Raw genomic sequence first — 15,250 nt, forward strand, 5'->3', positions numbered from 1 at the left:
GCCTCCCTCAAGCCTGGATTGGATATTCGGAGCCCGGCTGACAGGAACCGGAGGGCGGATAGATAACTACGAGCCCGGTTAAGAGCTTCTAAACGAAACACAACAGTAAACGTCGGGCGAAGCTACAGAACGGGTTATATCGTTCAAATTGCATCAGAAAAGGGAGTCACATATTTAAATCGTCCGCTCTGTTTTTTAAAAAAAGCAAAAGCTTTTTATAAGGACATGGGGAGAAAGGCGAGCAAAAATTGGTTATTATTTATATTTGCGTTCAAGTGTTTGTTTTTAATTTGGAGGAGTAGTCAATAAACACTCATATTTTGAACGGCTTGAGGCATTCTAATACTACCTTCCTAAGATTCTTCTGCTTCGCTCTCCTGCTTATGGCCTCACTGGCATATTTGTGGAAGTGAAGGTGATGGTGTTAGTTAGGATCACCATGGAGAAGTAGTTGAGTGGATTGATTTAGGGCCACAGCTGTTGACATATAGGTAGCTTTGCCTTTGCTGAGCCATCTGTTCTCTTCAAGGGTTCCAGTATAGCCCTGGAGTATCAATATATAGTTCATAACAAGCTTGAAATCTTAACAAACTTTTGCACTAATTCACCCCAAAATCACCACCTCAGAACAATGCCAGCTGAGCTAGTGGGGAAGGGGGGAGGCAAGGGAAAGCTAGGAGGAAATGTGGTGGTGTGGGTCCAACTGGCCTTTTGGGGTGGCTGGGGGAGAGGGAAGATTTCTGCTGACTCCCCAAGGGTTCAACTGGCCTTTGGGGGGGGGGGGGTTGCAGGGGAGGGAAGGCTTCTGCCGGAGTCTTGCCACCCCCCCACTAACTTTTGGAGACTCTGTTTCAGTTTCAGGCAGCTGGCAGGGCCTGGAGGTTTTCCTCCCCTTCCTGCTTGGTAAGCTCCACTTTCCAGGCTGGCCTCTGTCCCTCCCTTAAGGCTCTTAAAGGGAAAGGTCATCTTAAGACAGCAGTGGCGAACCTATGGCACGGGTGCCAGAGATGGCACTCAGAGCCCTTTCTGGGGCAGGCGTGCACAGAGTTCATCATGTAGGGGGCAAAAAATCACACACACACCTAGGCTGCCTGGGCATGATCCTTTTCCTGAGAGTAAGCTCGGTTGCAGGCAATGGGGCTTGCTTCTGAGTAAAAACCCTCCTAGGGTCATGATTCACCCATTCGAAGTGTTGCATGGTTGCTTCACCAAGCTTACTCTCGAGTAACATGCACCTCGGAGTCAACTGTTTTTTCTAAACTAAAACCTCAGTATTCAGGTTAAATTGAGATAAATTTGAGATAAATAAGTGGGTTTTGGGTTGCAATTTGGGCACTCAGTCCCAAAAAGGTTCACCATCACTGTCTTAAGAGGAAAAGTCCTTTTAAAGGGAAAGGTGATTTCCCTTTAAGAGCCTGGGTTTAAGGGAGGGACAGAGAGGCCAGGCTGGTAACAACCGGTACTGCGAACTAGGAAAAAAATTAGATACTGGTTCCCAGATACTGGGGAAATTGCACCTTTTCTTCCTTATGTGGGAATATCCCAACTCTTTAGCTCCCCTAATGGACTCCGGGTTACCCATGCACAGTAGACACTTGTCAGTACGTGAATATGGCCCACATTTCCGTCCAAATTCTCACCAACATAACCTAAGAAAATCTGCTCGCTCACCACTCCAAGTCTAAGGAGCTGCTTACTTAAGTTCAGCACTGCTTAAAGGCACCCTCAGATCAAGACTAAAGGAGTGGTGAAGGGCAACTTCAAACTTGGAAAAAACACTGAGAACTGGTTACAGCAATATCCAGAAATAAACGATGTCAAAGGGAGCAATATAAATATCTGAGCGGGGAATTACAGTATCCAAAAAGCAAATAGTTTAGTGTAAGCTGAATTATAACTTCTGAAAAAAATTGTCAATAAAATCTGAATTCTTATCACAGTTTATTAGGACAATAAGTTTTCCAGTTTTGAACTTAACACTTGAAATAATACCAAACGTTTAATAATACCAAATAATACCAAACAGGAATAGTTCAGAGACATCAGGGCATTCTCAGCATCATCTCTGGGTCCTCTGCTGCTCTCTTCCTTTGTTCCATGACATTTTCAAGAGGTATGCAGTTTGCCTCCCTTTCTGCCCCTTCTTCTAGATCTGAAGTCTGTTTGGTATAGAGACTACAGTAACTGTTCTTGTTCTTGTTCAACTATTCTTTGTCCCCCAGATCAGTTTGCTCATGAATGATTTCACTGAGCAATCATTTTCTTGAAAGTAGCTATGCCAAAACAATAAGAACAGACCATTTCTTTACTAATTTACATGACCCATCTTTTACAGTCTGCTGATTGTGTGTCATGATGTCATGTCACCCCATGGGTCAATAATGACCTGCTGCTTGTGCAAGTAATTGGGTTTCATATTGTATCATTCTTTGTTAGATCCAGTGGTGGAATTCAGTAGGTTCGCACCGCTTTGGCAGAACCGGTTGTTAAAATGGTGCTTGTAAACAGCCAGTTGTTAAATTATTTGAATCCCACCACTGGAACCGGTTGTTAAATTATTTGAATCCCACCACTGGTTAGGTCTGATATTAGTTAATCATACTCTGCATATCTATCAGCACCTGACAGAGGGTCTTCACCCACCCTGAACTGACTAATTTGCTTTTGACTGGTCATTATTTTAAACTGATCTTTCTTTATAATGTCCCCCTGCGCCCACTATTGCCCAATTCAGTGGTGGCGAACCTATGGCATGGGTACCAGAGGTGGCACTCAGAGCCCTCTCTGGGGGCACGCATGCACAGAGTTCGTCATGTGATAATCGTGTAATTATTTCAGGGAGATTACTAGCATTAAACCTAAGACCTATTTTTGGGGAAGCAGTGTAGGTAACCCTGTTAAGCGCTGTTAAACCCTACTGATTTTCATGGGAAGAACGAAAGCATGATCCTTTACCTGGGAGTAAGCTCGGTTGCTGGCAATGGGGTTTGCTTCTGAGTAAACCCTCCTAGGGTCATGATTCACCCATTCAAAGCAAAGCCACCAACTATCACCGACTTACTCCCGAGTAAAGCGCGCCTGGAGCCTACCTTTTTTTCTATACTAAAACCTCAGTATTCAGGTTAAATTGCCATGTTGGCACTTTGTGATAAATAAATGGGTTTTGGGTTGCAGTTTGGGCACTCAATCTTGAAAAGGTTCGCCATCACTGGCCTAGTTCATTAAAGTTCTTACAAATAATTTCCAGGTTCTTATTACTGAATTACTAAAGTGATATTGGGACCACTTCTGAGCATGTCTACTCAGAAGTAAGTCCCATGTTATTGAATTGAGCTTTTCCCAAGGAAAGTGTCCTTAGGTTTGCAGAAAAGTAAAAGGGAGATTAGACACTGATGAAGAAACATTTGGGTTTTCAGGGTTCCACTGAAGGGATTCAAAGGAGGTAAATATCATTTTTTCCCTTAGAAGTCTAAGTCTTTATTTTTATTTATCATGATCAAGATAAGCCTGTGTCCCGACATGAGTTCAAGATGAACAAGCAAATGAACAAAATTACATTAAGCAAAATTACATCACTACAGAAAAGTAAACCAAATAAAAGCCAATCAGACACTGTTGTCCATTTCCCCTTTCAAGACCCTTAAGACAAATTCTTGGGCCAATGTGGTATAGTGGTTAAGAGCAGGTGCACCTTAATGTGGAAAACTGGGTTTGATTCCTCACTCCGCCACTCTAGCTGGGATCTGTAATCTGGTGAAACAGATTAGCTTGTGCACTCGAACACATGCCAACTGGATGACCTTGGGCTAGTCACAGTTCTTTGGTGCTCTCTCAGCCCCACCCACCTCACAAGGTGTATGTTGGAGGGTGGGAGGGGAAAGGAGATTGTAAGCCCCTGAGTCTCCTTACAAGAGAGAAAGGGGGGACATAAATCCAAACTCCTCCTCCTTCTCCTCTTCTTCTTCTGTCTGAGAATCCCACTAAGTTGTTTGTCCTACATGAAACTTTTTCTTAGTAAACAATTGCAAACAAAGCATGAACACATCTCTCAAACCTATTTTAACCTGTTGCCTAAGTAGGATATGGATTAAAAAAATTATTTCCCTTACTCAGCAAGCAGTTCAGTACTTGTAGATATGTAAAAGTGCATGACTAGTATATTTCTTTTACTGCTTGCTTCAGCATTCAGATATGGCTGGCTCTGATCTATGGCTCTAATTTAGTTTTGACCTTTTTCTCCCTGACATTTTCTCCTTCCACAAGCTTGTCAGTGAGTACTAGCCATGGTAACTAAAAGGAACCTCCACATTCAGAGGCAGTAAACCTCTGAATACCAGTGACAAAAAAGCAATATTAGGGGAAGATCTCTGTGACCTGTTATTGGGTCTCCAGATTTGGCACTGCATCAGACAGGATGCTGGACTGGATAGACCACTGATATGATCCTGCAGGGCTCTTCTTATGTTCTTAGGACAGCAGAATACATTGAAATCCCACTATAACAACTTAATTTTGTGTAGAGGTACTTCCAGTTTACAACCATGACTAGTTCACACGTGATTATGTACAGTTGATTATGGGTAGCTGAGCATGTGATCTGACTACATACAACTGTATTACATTTAAAGTGCTATGAAAGTTCTGTTTTTGGTACATCCATAATAGCCCATTCATACAATGAAGCAGCCACATGAATTGAAGTCATGAGTAAACCAGAATTATGCTTTTATTTTACATTTCAGGCTTTAAGGGACAACCATGATGCCCAAGTGAGTTGTATATTAGCTGTAAAACGTAGCGGTTCCAGGGTCTCCGTAGAAAATAGATATTGAATGTACAGGCTTGACAAATATAGTTTATTGTAAGCCAGTAGTTTAAATATGTGCAAACATTTGAGTGTCATTGAACTGTTCATCTAACAATAACTCATTTTGTTTGATTAAGAGCTCAGTGCAACTCATTTACTTTTACATCTTTAAATCTCAGTTTAGATCAATGAAAGCAAGAGCTTACTGATTATATATCACTGAAACACTGAGCAAGTGAAACAAAGACAATACCTCTTTGTAGATCAGCTAGTCTTTAGATGATGGAAATAAATTTAAGTCAAATGGTAGTCTGTTCAGAATCCATTGAGATATATCAATATCTTAATTGGGAGATATTTTCATCCTGTAAGGTCAAAGTTATGGTGTTTACCTAGCTATGTTAACTCCATCTTTAAACAGTCATCTCTGCCAAGTTTTCATTACAATATGGAAAGGACCAGCTTAGAGCAAGTAATTAGGTAAGAAAGTATGCTTATCATGTTTATGCCCTTTTTTTAAAAAAAAAGTTTTTATTTTATAATCTAAGACACCTACAAACATAGTAGACCAGCCGACCTCATGTTCCAGGAAAGTGAGCAAGGTTATTGTCCTGTAGGATTGACTTGTGGTTGGCATATGGATTTCACCCTGAAACTCTCTTTTCTCTGCAGCTAGTTTCTCCAGAGACTGGAGGGTGGGGTAAATTATGAGCCTTCCAGAGGTGTGGACTCTGTGCCAGTGATGGAAGTAAAGGGCCTATCCTCTTCAACTACCCACCATTCAGCAGTCTTCACTCTCACCTCAGTTTCCAGGTAGCCAGAACAAACTAGCTGCAGAGAAAAGAGTGTGCATACAGAAGTGGTTAATTATATACAGTATACTCTTAGAATCATGAAAATTATGAGCTTCTGATAGGTGAGATCTAGAAGGAATAAATGACTAGATACATAGGACTGCCCTACCAGAGTTATAAGAAAGATGAAATGTGTTTGCATTAGGTTTCTGGATGCGCTGATATAACTCTTTCTTCCCTCTTCTATCTTCAAAAAGGCTTCTAATTTATTTGTATTTGATCATAGTTCAGAATTAATTAAAAAAACCATAAAAACAGCTCACATCCCTGTATTTGGTTGGAAGTTGAATGAAATTCAGTGCTTGGCCTAAAAATCATTTCAAGTGTTTTTTCCCCATGCATAAACAATTCAAACATTGCTTTGTGTTTGTTCTCCAGTAAGAAATGGCATGTATCTTGTTTGTCACTACAAAACATTTGTTCAAAGTTATTGTCACAGAAAAACAAATGACACTGAGTGCTGAGCATGTTGATTACATTCTCTTAAAAAAAGACTGACAATCTTATGTTTGAAGGTGAGACTTTCAAGACATACTTTGAAGAACAGGGAAAAGGAGAAGAAACATAATCTGTTGTTGACATTTAAGTAACAGTGTAGTAATATCAGAAACCCAGCATGTTAAGTGCTTAAGATGGAATGGATGAGTATAGAAACACAAGCTTATATCCCTGTATAAATAGTTTAATATAAGAGGCTCATTCTGTCTTTTTCTACTCCCTACTCCCCTAGTACTGGTCATAATTGTGCAAATTACCTTGCTTATATATATAAAACACTTCAGCCAGTGATTCTAAAAGTGGACGCTTCGGAATAGCTCTGCTGACTTGAGGTGGGTTATTCTTCAGCAAATTATTTCAGAATGATAACCCTATGTCTGGGTTTCCTAAAAGTTACAAACATCAAATTCTCGTAAAGATTTTTCAAAAGCTACTCTTCAAAATGACCTTTAAAAAGATAAATAATTGCATATAACTAAGGCATTTAGAACTCACTACAGTGATGACAGAAAGTACAATAGAGGAAAGGTAGTTATTTTTGCAGTTTAAAAACTGACTATTCAGGGGGTCACCTTAGCAGTCGCTAAGTATTTAGCTGCAGTGACTGCCTGTAAGATGGCTGGATTTTGATCTGCTCAAGATCTGTGAGTCATAAGAACAGTAAGATAATGGTTACAGCTCCTCTTTTGGTAAGTGACACATTCTCCTGGAGGCAGAGGACATCTTGCATGGGATTCCTTTCCTCTATTGCTAGGAGGCAGGAACTTAATTTTCATCACTACCTCTGTTGTCCTCCGGTCCCCTTTTGCTCCAGTTTCATTCCTGCCTCTATTAGGAGAGCAAGGCATTTCTAAAGCTCCACAACCTTCAGAGTTAGGGAACTCTGTCCAGCATCTACCACAATTTTTCCCTCTGTTCGTTTTTTGTTTTTCATCTTACCCCACTTTTCCCGTGTCATTCACTTTCTCTCTCCCCCCTTCTTGTGCCCTGAAGAGGAGCCTTGGTAGCGGCCTTATTCCCTCTGACGAGCGCCATTTTAACAAAGTGGTTTTGGCGTGATTCTCAAAATGGCCGATGGATCATTTTTCCTCTCTCAGGGGAGCTTTGGCCGCTCAACTGCTGAGTCGACCAGAGTGCCAATGGCCAGGGCTTCCTCCACCCACTCAGGGACCGGTAGGGAAGAACCTTCAGAGGGCACCAGTGCCTTGTTTGACCACCAGCTGTCCCACCCATGGCGCTCTTGCTCCTAGGTTCTTTAGACCAGAGGATCTACCCTTCCTGATATCTAAAATTAGTTGTTCAAAGTTGGTGATCATCTCAATTGGGGAATCAGCATTAGTGACAAGGGAAACCAGTCTGGATTGGTTGAGGGAGCCAAGCAGGTCCTCAAGGGAAGACGTATCTGTTATGGTCCTTGTGGGGCCTTTTGCTTTTATTACCTATCTATGTATTTGCTTCTGATTATGCCAATAAAGGCTTATGTATGTATGTATATCTAAAATTATATCGGCATTAGACCTTCAGGACCCTGCTGATGCAGAGGCTCCTTCTAGTCAAAAACAGTTGAAGCCCATCAGAGGTCGCCCACGGGAGAGCCAAGATTATTTCCCTCATGTGGATGAGGTCAAATCATTTTTTCCTATGCCAGAGTCATTTGAAAAGTGAATTAGAAGGTAATAGCAGAACGCTGAAGCAAGCAAAGCTATGCCCCCAACCACCAAGAAACTTTATGTCTTGCCTGAGTACGTAAACAGGCTTTTACAAGTACCTTTGGTTGATGCCCCTGTCGCAGCTCTACAATCAGCAAGCGGTCAGTCAAGGACCCTCAGGATAGGAGATCGGACTTAACCCTCATGAGTGGCTGGCAATGACTATGAAGGCCTTAATTCCATCTGCCACTGTTGCCAGGACTCTCATAGTGTATCTTAAGAGGGTCATTGAGATATTACCCCCTAGGAAAAGCATAGACAGAATCCTCCTGGGGGTGTCATTCCTTGCAGACTCTACCTTAGATGCTCTTTCCATGGCTGCACGGTCCATGGCATCCTCAGCGGCCACCAGACGTGGTGTTTGGTTATGCTGCTGGCAGGCGGACGCCCATTCTAAGATGGTAGTTTCAGGAAACACTTTCCAGGTTGAGAAACTCTTTGGAGAGGAGTCAGACCACAACTATTCATGACCCGTTATTTTTACCCATCAGCACATGCAACAGACACTCTGATAGCCCCCTGGCCCAAGGTCACCTTGTATGCCTTCCTCCCCATTCCACTCATTCTGAGGCGCCTGAGACGGCTATTCAAGGAACAGGCGGAGATGATCCTAATAACCCCACATTGGCCCAGGAGATCTTGGATTTCCACCATCCAAGAGCTGGCAGTGGGGGTATCATTTCCATTGCCTTCCAAACTAGATCTACTAACTCAAGGCCCAGTCTGGCACCCAGATCCAGACAGACTTCACTTAACCACTTAGCTATTGAGAGGTCAAGGTTGAGGGAAAAAAGTATTCAAGACGAGGGGATAGACACCTTGTTTGCCTCTCGACAAATTTATAATTACACCTGGAAGGTGTTTGTGAGGTGGCCAGGCATAAACAAATTGATCCTGAGCATCCAGGGATCATCAATATACTCAACTTTTTACAGGAGGGTGTAAAAGGGGGTCAGAAGGCAGCCACACTCAGGAGGCAGATAGCGGGTCTCTCAGTGGTATGGCCACAGATAAGCAGATGGTCAGTCTCCAGACATCCTGATGTCTTGAGATTCCTGAAAGGGGTTGCCCAATTTCAACCACCTAAAATAAATCATTTCCTCTCCTGGAATCTCCTCACAGTGTTGCTGGCCCTCACTCACCATTCGAGCCTATCTGATCAATACATCTTCAGTGGCTCAGGATTAAATTTTTCTTAGTGGCGGTCACCTCAGCCAGGAGGGTGTCTGAGATTAGAGCCTTGTCCATAAACTCAAATTGTTGCATCATTCACCCAGACATTTTGCTCTTGGACCCTATGTTTAGACCCAAGGCTAGTTCGGCTTTTCACTTATGCCAGGAAATTAACTTGCCTACATTTCATATCAACCTGGGAAATGACAGGGAGAGATTGTGGCATAAGCTTGATGTCCACAGGTCCCTCAAGGTGTTTCTGCTGCGCACAGAACTCTCAGACTCTCAGATAGTCTATTTATTAACATTTCTCACCTGAAGCTGGGGCAGCAGATGTTGGGGCCACAATTAGCAGAGCCCTCAAAACATACATAGCAGAGGCCTACAGAAACACTGGATTGTGTTTCATTGGGGATAACGGCCCTCAGTTAGGAGTGCAGCTACTAACGCTGCTCTTGGACAACAGGTATCCCTGGATGACATTTGCAGAACAGCCATTTGGTCCTCTGCATCATTAAACACTATAAACTAGACTCATGGGCGGAATCTCAGATTGTGTTTGGTACCAGGGTACTGGACATAGTTAAGGAAAACTAATGTTCCCACCTGAGAGCAGGAGGGACACTGCTTTGGAAGGTCCCATGCAAGATGTCCTCCGTCTCCAGGAGAATGGTCCATTGGACACTTACTGTGAAGGGCCTTTCTCCCGGTAGGCAGGAGGACATCTCCCTCAATCAGTTTTCCATATGGTACAGTTCTTGATATCAAACAGTGTTATTCTATATATAATCAGTTGGGGTACAGTTACTTGGTTTTTCCCCCCAAGGTTAGCATGTTATTCTTTGAGTGTTGTTTGTCTCTACTACATGATCTGTCTGATACTGGAGCAAAAGGGGACTGGAGGACAACAGAGGAAGTGATGAAAATTAAATTCCTGCCTCCTAGCAATAGAGGAAAGGAAATCCCATGTGAGATGTCCTCCTGCTGACAAGGAGAAAGGCCCTTCACGGTAAGTGTCCAATGGACCAATTTGTTGTATTCAGCAGTTAATTACTACAACTTCACATGGAAAGTAGGTTGTATGAGTGAAAGAGGTATCACTGATCAAACATGCAATAATGCATGAGTATTGCATTGTTTGCTATAACTCTCATAATAGTTATACCAGCATCTACACTAACTAATGAATGAAATATTTTGTTGCTACCTCATATATATGCATTTCTGTCCACTTGCTATTCTACAAGCACACAGGTGCTATGTTCGTATTAACAGCTATTTATTATTTGTTGAACTTTCAAACATTCACACTAAGCAATGAGCACTCAAACAAAGATGTTTACTGATTTACATTATTCACTAAAGTTCTAGTTGGTGATGAGCTATTTAATCAGCAATGGTGTAAGAAAGCCACTGTGATATAGTGGTTAGAGTGACAATGCGGCTTTCCGCACTGACAGAGTTGTACTGGTTTCTATCTAGGTTCACCTCAGTGCATCCGCACTGCAACTGAGCTCAACGTTGTTTTGTCTCAGTTCCACCCCCTCAGAACTGCGACATCCCTGTCGCAGTTATGAACTGCACCTTTCTGCTGGAACAAGGTCGATACCGCTTCGAAGCTTCGAAGTGCGGACGCATCAAAATGACACCTCATCTGTTCAACCAATCAGGAGCTGCTTTTGTGGCATGCGCAGAACGGGAGAGTTGTGGCGGGCATGTAACTGTAAACTGTAAACTGTAAAAACTGTAAAAAAAAAAAGAACGCTCCCATTTCCCATGGTAACACAAGCTCCAATCACGATCGAGGAGCGAAACAGGCACCAAGATGACCCCGCCCATTTAGCTTGGTTCCAGGGGGCCAAGTAAGTTGCTGTGCGGACAGCCTGGAATCACCTCCCACTGAAGGGAACCGAGTCGACCTTAGCTCCCTTCTGTAGTGCGGAAAGCCCCAATCTGTGATCCTGGAGTCTCTGCTTTGAATCCCCACTCTGCCATGGAAACTTGCTGGATGACCTTGACCCAGTCACACACTCTCAGGTTTACCTAAATCATAGGACTGCTGTGAGAATAAAATGGATGAGAGGAAATTAATGTAAGTAGTTTTGGGTCCCCATTGGAAGGATATGCAATGTTTAAAATAAGTAGATACATAATGGCACACTTTAATTTTCCCCACACTTTATTTGGAGTTCTTACATGTGTACAGTCCAATCCTATGAAGAGTTACTCCAATCTAAACCCACTGTTTTCAATGTGATAGGCTGAAATAAGATGGTGCTGACAGTAATACAGAACAATAATAATGCAATAATCCTTTGGGGATTGGGCGGGATATAAACAAACAAACAGAACAGAATGGCAGGCAGGCAGGCAGGCTTGGTTTATTATAAATGATTTTGTACATTTTTCATTACCCGTGTGTGCTGTCTGTCTGTCTGTCTGTATTTATTATTATTTTTAAAGCTTTTATACCGCCCCATCCCCGGAGGGCTCTGGGCGGTGTACAGCAGAAGAAAAAACAATATAAGTAGTTAAAACATTTAAAAGCAGTGACAACCATAAAAAACAATCCCAACAAATATAATAAATTACAGTAAAATAGATGGCGTTCAATAATCTACTATTGTAATTCCCTCCCCTCCCCCAAAGGGGGGGAGAAAGGCATCCAGTATTCTAATCTAAAAATTCCCTCCCCGCTCCAAAAGGGAGGAATGGCGAGTCTGAGATGACAGTTGGCCCAGATGTCAGGGCCGGGTCGAGGGCGGGGGCACCATCAACGGCCGGTTCCTCCAAAGGCCTGGTGGAACAGCTCCGTCTTACAGGCCCTGCGGAACTCACCAAGGTCCCGCAGGGCCCAGACAGCTGGAGGGAGAGCGTTCCACCAGGCCGGGGTATCAAGGTTTTGGCACTGTATGTTTATTTACCTTTAACTGATCAACTAAATAGCAGGTGATAAATCAACTATAATTCCTTAATTGTCTGAAAGCCCTCCCATTACACAACAAGTGATTCACATGTATGTGTGTCTGTATCAGCTTGATTTCCACAGAAAATGGGAAAAACCAGATCTTTGCAAAGGGTTATTGAAACATATATAACGACAAATGCAGCACAGTGTGCATAAAAACACTGATGAAGGATTTCAGCTTCTTCACCACTGGTAAGGGTCAAGGGTATCTTTTACATCATTATCCCATGCATTCTCTTTCAGTAGCTCTCTCATTCCTTTGTGTGAAGGAACTATGTTGATTAAAAATTCTGTAAAGATTATGCTAGCAAACATTTCTGGGAGCTTGGGGAAAATTAAAATTTACCTTCACTGACATATGGTAACTGAAAGCAAACTTTGCTTTGATTCAGAAACCACCAGACTTAATTGAAAGATCTAGGAAAAAATCAACAAATGTAGCACAATGTTAGCCTATGTGGTTTTCAGCAAAACTAGATTCCCCCAATCATTGAACAGATTTGGAAAGAGAATTTAGACAATTTTGTTAATATAATTATTTTACATATATATATATATTTAAAGGATTACAGGAGGTCCACAGACACATAATATAAACAAAGTTCAGCTTTTTAAAAGTCTTCTCTTCTTTATAATATAGTAGTCTAGTAACATTGTGAAGATTAAACAGATTTTATTGCAGCATAAATGTTTAAAGTGACCATGTGCTTCCTGCAGAATTATGTACGATTGCCATAGCATTAAATTCCCTTACTACAATTTATATATATACATGCATAATTAGGTAGACATGCAGGATTATAGGAACTGTTTGCCATGATGTTAAATACTTGTGAAAAAAAATGCAGAAATAGAGAAATCCTCTCAGTTCTGGTAACCGATGTCTGATGTCTCATGACACAGCATGTAAAAATGCTGCAAGGCCCAGTTCCAAAAGCGGGAGAGGTTTACCAGGTCGATCCCCGCGCATTCATCAGCACGGAAGGAGAGCGACAGTCTGCAGGAGCGCCAGGAAATTGGAACGCAATCCTTCCATAGCTGAGTAAGTTCGCCCTCTCTGCAAAGTCCCTTAGCTGTGGAGTCCGTGTGCAATACTAGCGGCGCCTCCAAACGACAAAATTATCTCTTTTCCCCAGCAGCCACTTCCCCGAGGCTCATGTCTAAAGTTAGGATTGCTGTCGAAGGCCGGTTGCCTGGGCTAGGGGAAACAAGTCTCCTCTTTCCCTAAGGCTTGGAAAAGCAGAAACTTAAACCCCTCCCAGTTCCAGACAACGCAAACAAGTCCTGGGAGGCAAAGAAAAGGGCCTTTGAGTCCCACACGCATACTTACTAGCAGTCCAAAGACGCCCACGTTAGTCCCCTGCCCAGTCACCACTGCGTGTCCAAAGTCCGGTTCCTCCGCCCACTTGAAGTTGGCGAGACTCTCCGGCCGGTAGGAGGAGTTTGTTCCGTCCTCGGGGTCTGGTTGGCGCGGTGCAGACGGAAAGGAGGCGGGCTGATGCTGGAGGGGGGGGGGGCAATCTCACGTGCCCCTAACCCCCCTCCCCTTATCCATGGGAAGGCCGGGCAAGCTTTGAGCAACGCCAGCAGCCCACAGAGCCCCGTCTGCGAGCCTCCGCGTTTGGCTGCTCTCGCTCTTCTGCCTTAAACGCAGCTCCTCTTGCAGCAGAGAGGGGCCAAGAGGGAATCACTCCGGGGCTCAGCAGCTGCCGGGGCAGAGAAGGACCAGAGGAAACCCTCGCTCCTGGCGGCTGCTGCTTCCTCACGGCCGCCCTCCCGCCTCACATGCCATCATAGCAACAAAGAGCACGCTGAGCAGCGGGCGGAGAGGCTCCGGGCTGCAGGCTCCGCGAGCCCGAACGACGGCGGGGGACCATGGCTAGGAAGGTTGATGCCTCCCCCTACGGTAAGCCTGGGATGAGGCAAGAAGGTTGGAGAGCTGGGGGCAAAGGGAAAGCAGCAGGGACTGCTGAGTGAGAGGGGGCCAGCGCCGGGCTGCATGCAGCCCAGTCTGGCGAGCTCGTCATCTGGCCTGTTTTGGCCCGCGCATCCAGCTGTCGGAGTTTGTTGCCTTCGGGGAGGAGAGCCAGCTGGGGATGCCCCCCCCCCCCCCCGTTTCCACAGCAGCGACAGCAGCAGCCACCTCCGAGGACGGCTGGGGCTTCTCTGTTGAGCACCTTCGCACCTCCCTTCTCCCTCCCTCTCTTTTCTCGACTAAGCTTGTTGCTGCGTCCTTGAAGAGGTCGGAAAGTTGGGGGCTGAGGAAGGGAGGCGAGAACTCTTGGAAAGAGCCGCTTCTCCCCCTTCCTCCGGGCTGCTCCTGGCGGCTGACTGAGAAAGGAAGGGTTAGCAGGCTGGGTGCAGGTGCATCGCCGCCGCCGCTTTGTCTCGGAATTATTTGCGAATTCGGGCCACGAAGGGGGGGGGGGGGCAGGCCGCATTTGGAAGGGAATTTTGGGAGGAGGGTTCGGTTGCCGTCTTGTAGTGAACATGTGGGGCCCTTGACCGAAGGTAAGGGTTCTGGCATTTTTAGGGAGGCCAAAGGGGTTCCAAAGGAGAGAAGAGGTCTGGATGAATGAACCCCGCGGCAACATCTTTTTTGAGGGCTATGAGAAGGGTGCTGGGAGCAACTCTCTGCTCCTTGGCTCTGTGAAGATGTGAGTTCCTTGGGAATTGTGAGGTTTTGGATGAAATGATAGATTTGAGGATGAATTTGGGATAACACCAACGGTTGAGTATCAGTGGAGTGGAAAATTCGGTTTGAGTGTACTCTGGACCAATATTTGTAGGGGGTGGAATTGATGAATTGGAAGAACCGGTTGGCACAGGGGGATTTGGAGTGCTATCAGTGGATAGGTGCTGATCTCTTGGTGCTGATCCCTTGGGGTTGATGTGCACCGACAGGGTAGCATCAGTTAGAAAATATGCTATAAGATGAAATTTGAGCAGTGATGCAGTGAAGGAAATAGCATTTCATGGGAAGACATCTGCTCATGCTTGGATGAAAGCCACTGAATCAGAAGTGTGTGATTATTATTGGCATTTGAAGATCTAGAACCAGAGACTGGTAGGCTTCTTTTGGAATGCAGATAACACTTTATGGTGATTGTTCTGTTCTGAGGGGAAGAGAATTTATATGGGATCAAAGGAAAGAAATAAAACTGTAAAGAACTAGAAGTGCAAAAATAAGGCTGGAACGTTAGAGTGAATGTGAATCCATTACCACTTAGAGTGCAACATC

At 44.1% G+C, this 15,250-nt stretch overlaps 1 protein-coding gene across 3 annotated transcripts in view; it reads left to right on the forward strand.

Annotated features, from left to right (window-relative positions):
* Positions 1 to 13,558: 13,558 nt before the first annotated feature.
* The window catches only part of SLC44A5 (solute carrier family 44 member 5), a 166,407-nt gene continuing 164,715 nt past the window's right edge, over positions 13,559 to 15,250 (forward strand). For all 3 annotated transcript variants that reach the window (XM_048496003.1, XM_048496005.1, XM_048496004.1), the window contains exon 1: positions 13,559 to 13,915. In XM_048496003.1, the coding sequence (XP_048351960.1) occupies positions 13,885 to 13,915 (31 nt within the window). In that variant the 5' untranslated portion in view covers positions 13,559 to 13,884. The remainder of the gene's footprint in view (positions 13,916 to 15,250) is intronic.

Source organism: Sphaerodactylus townsendi, linkage group LG05 (assembly GCF_021028975.2).
Source record: "Sphaerodactylus townsendi isolate TG3544 linkage group LG05, MPM_Stown_v2.3, whole genome shotgun sequence".
Lineage (NCBI taxonomy): Eukaryota > Metazoa > Chordata > Lepidosauria > Squamata > Sphaerodactylidae > Sphaerodactylus > Sphaerodactylus townsendi.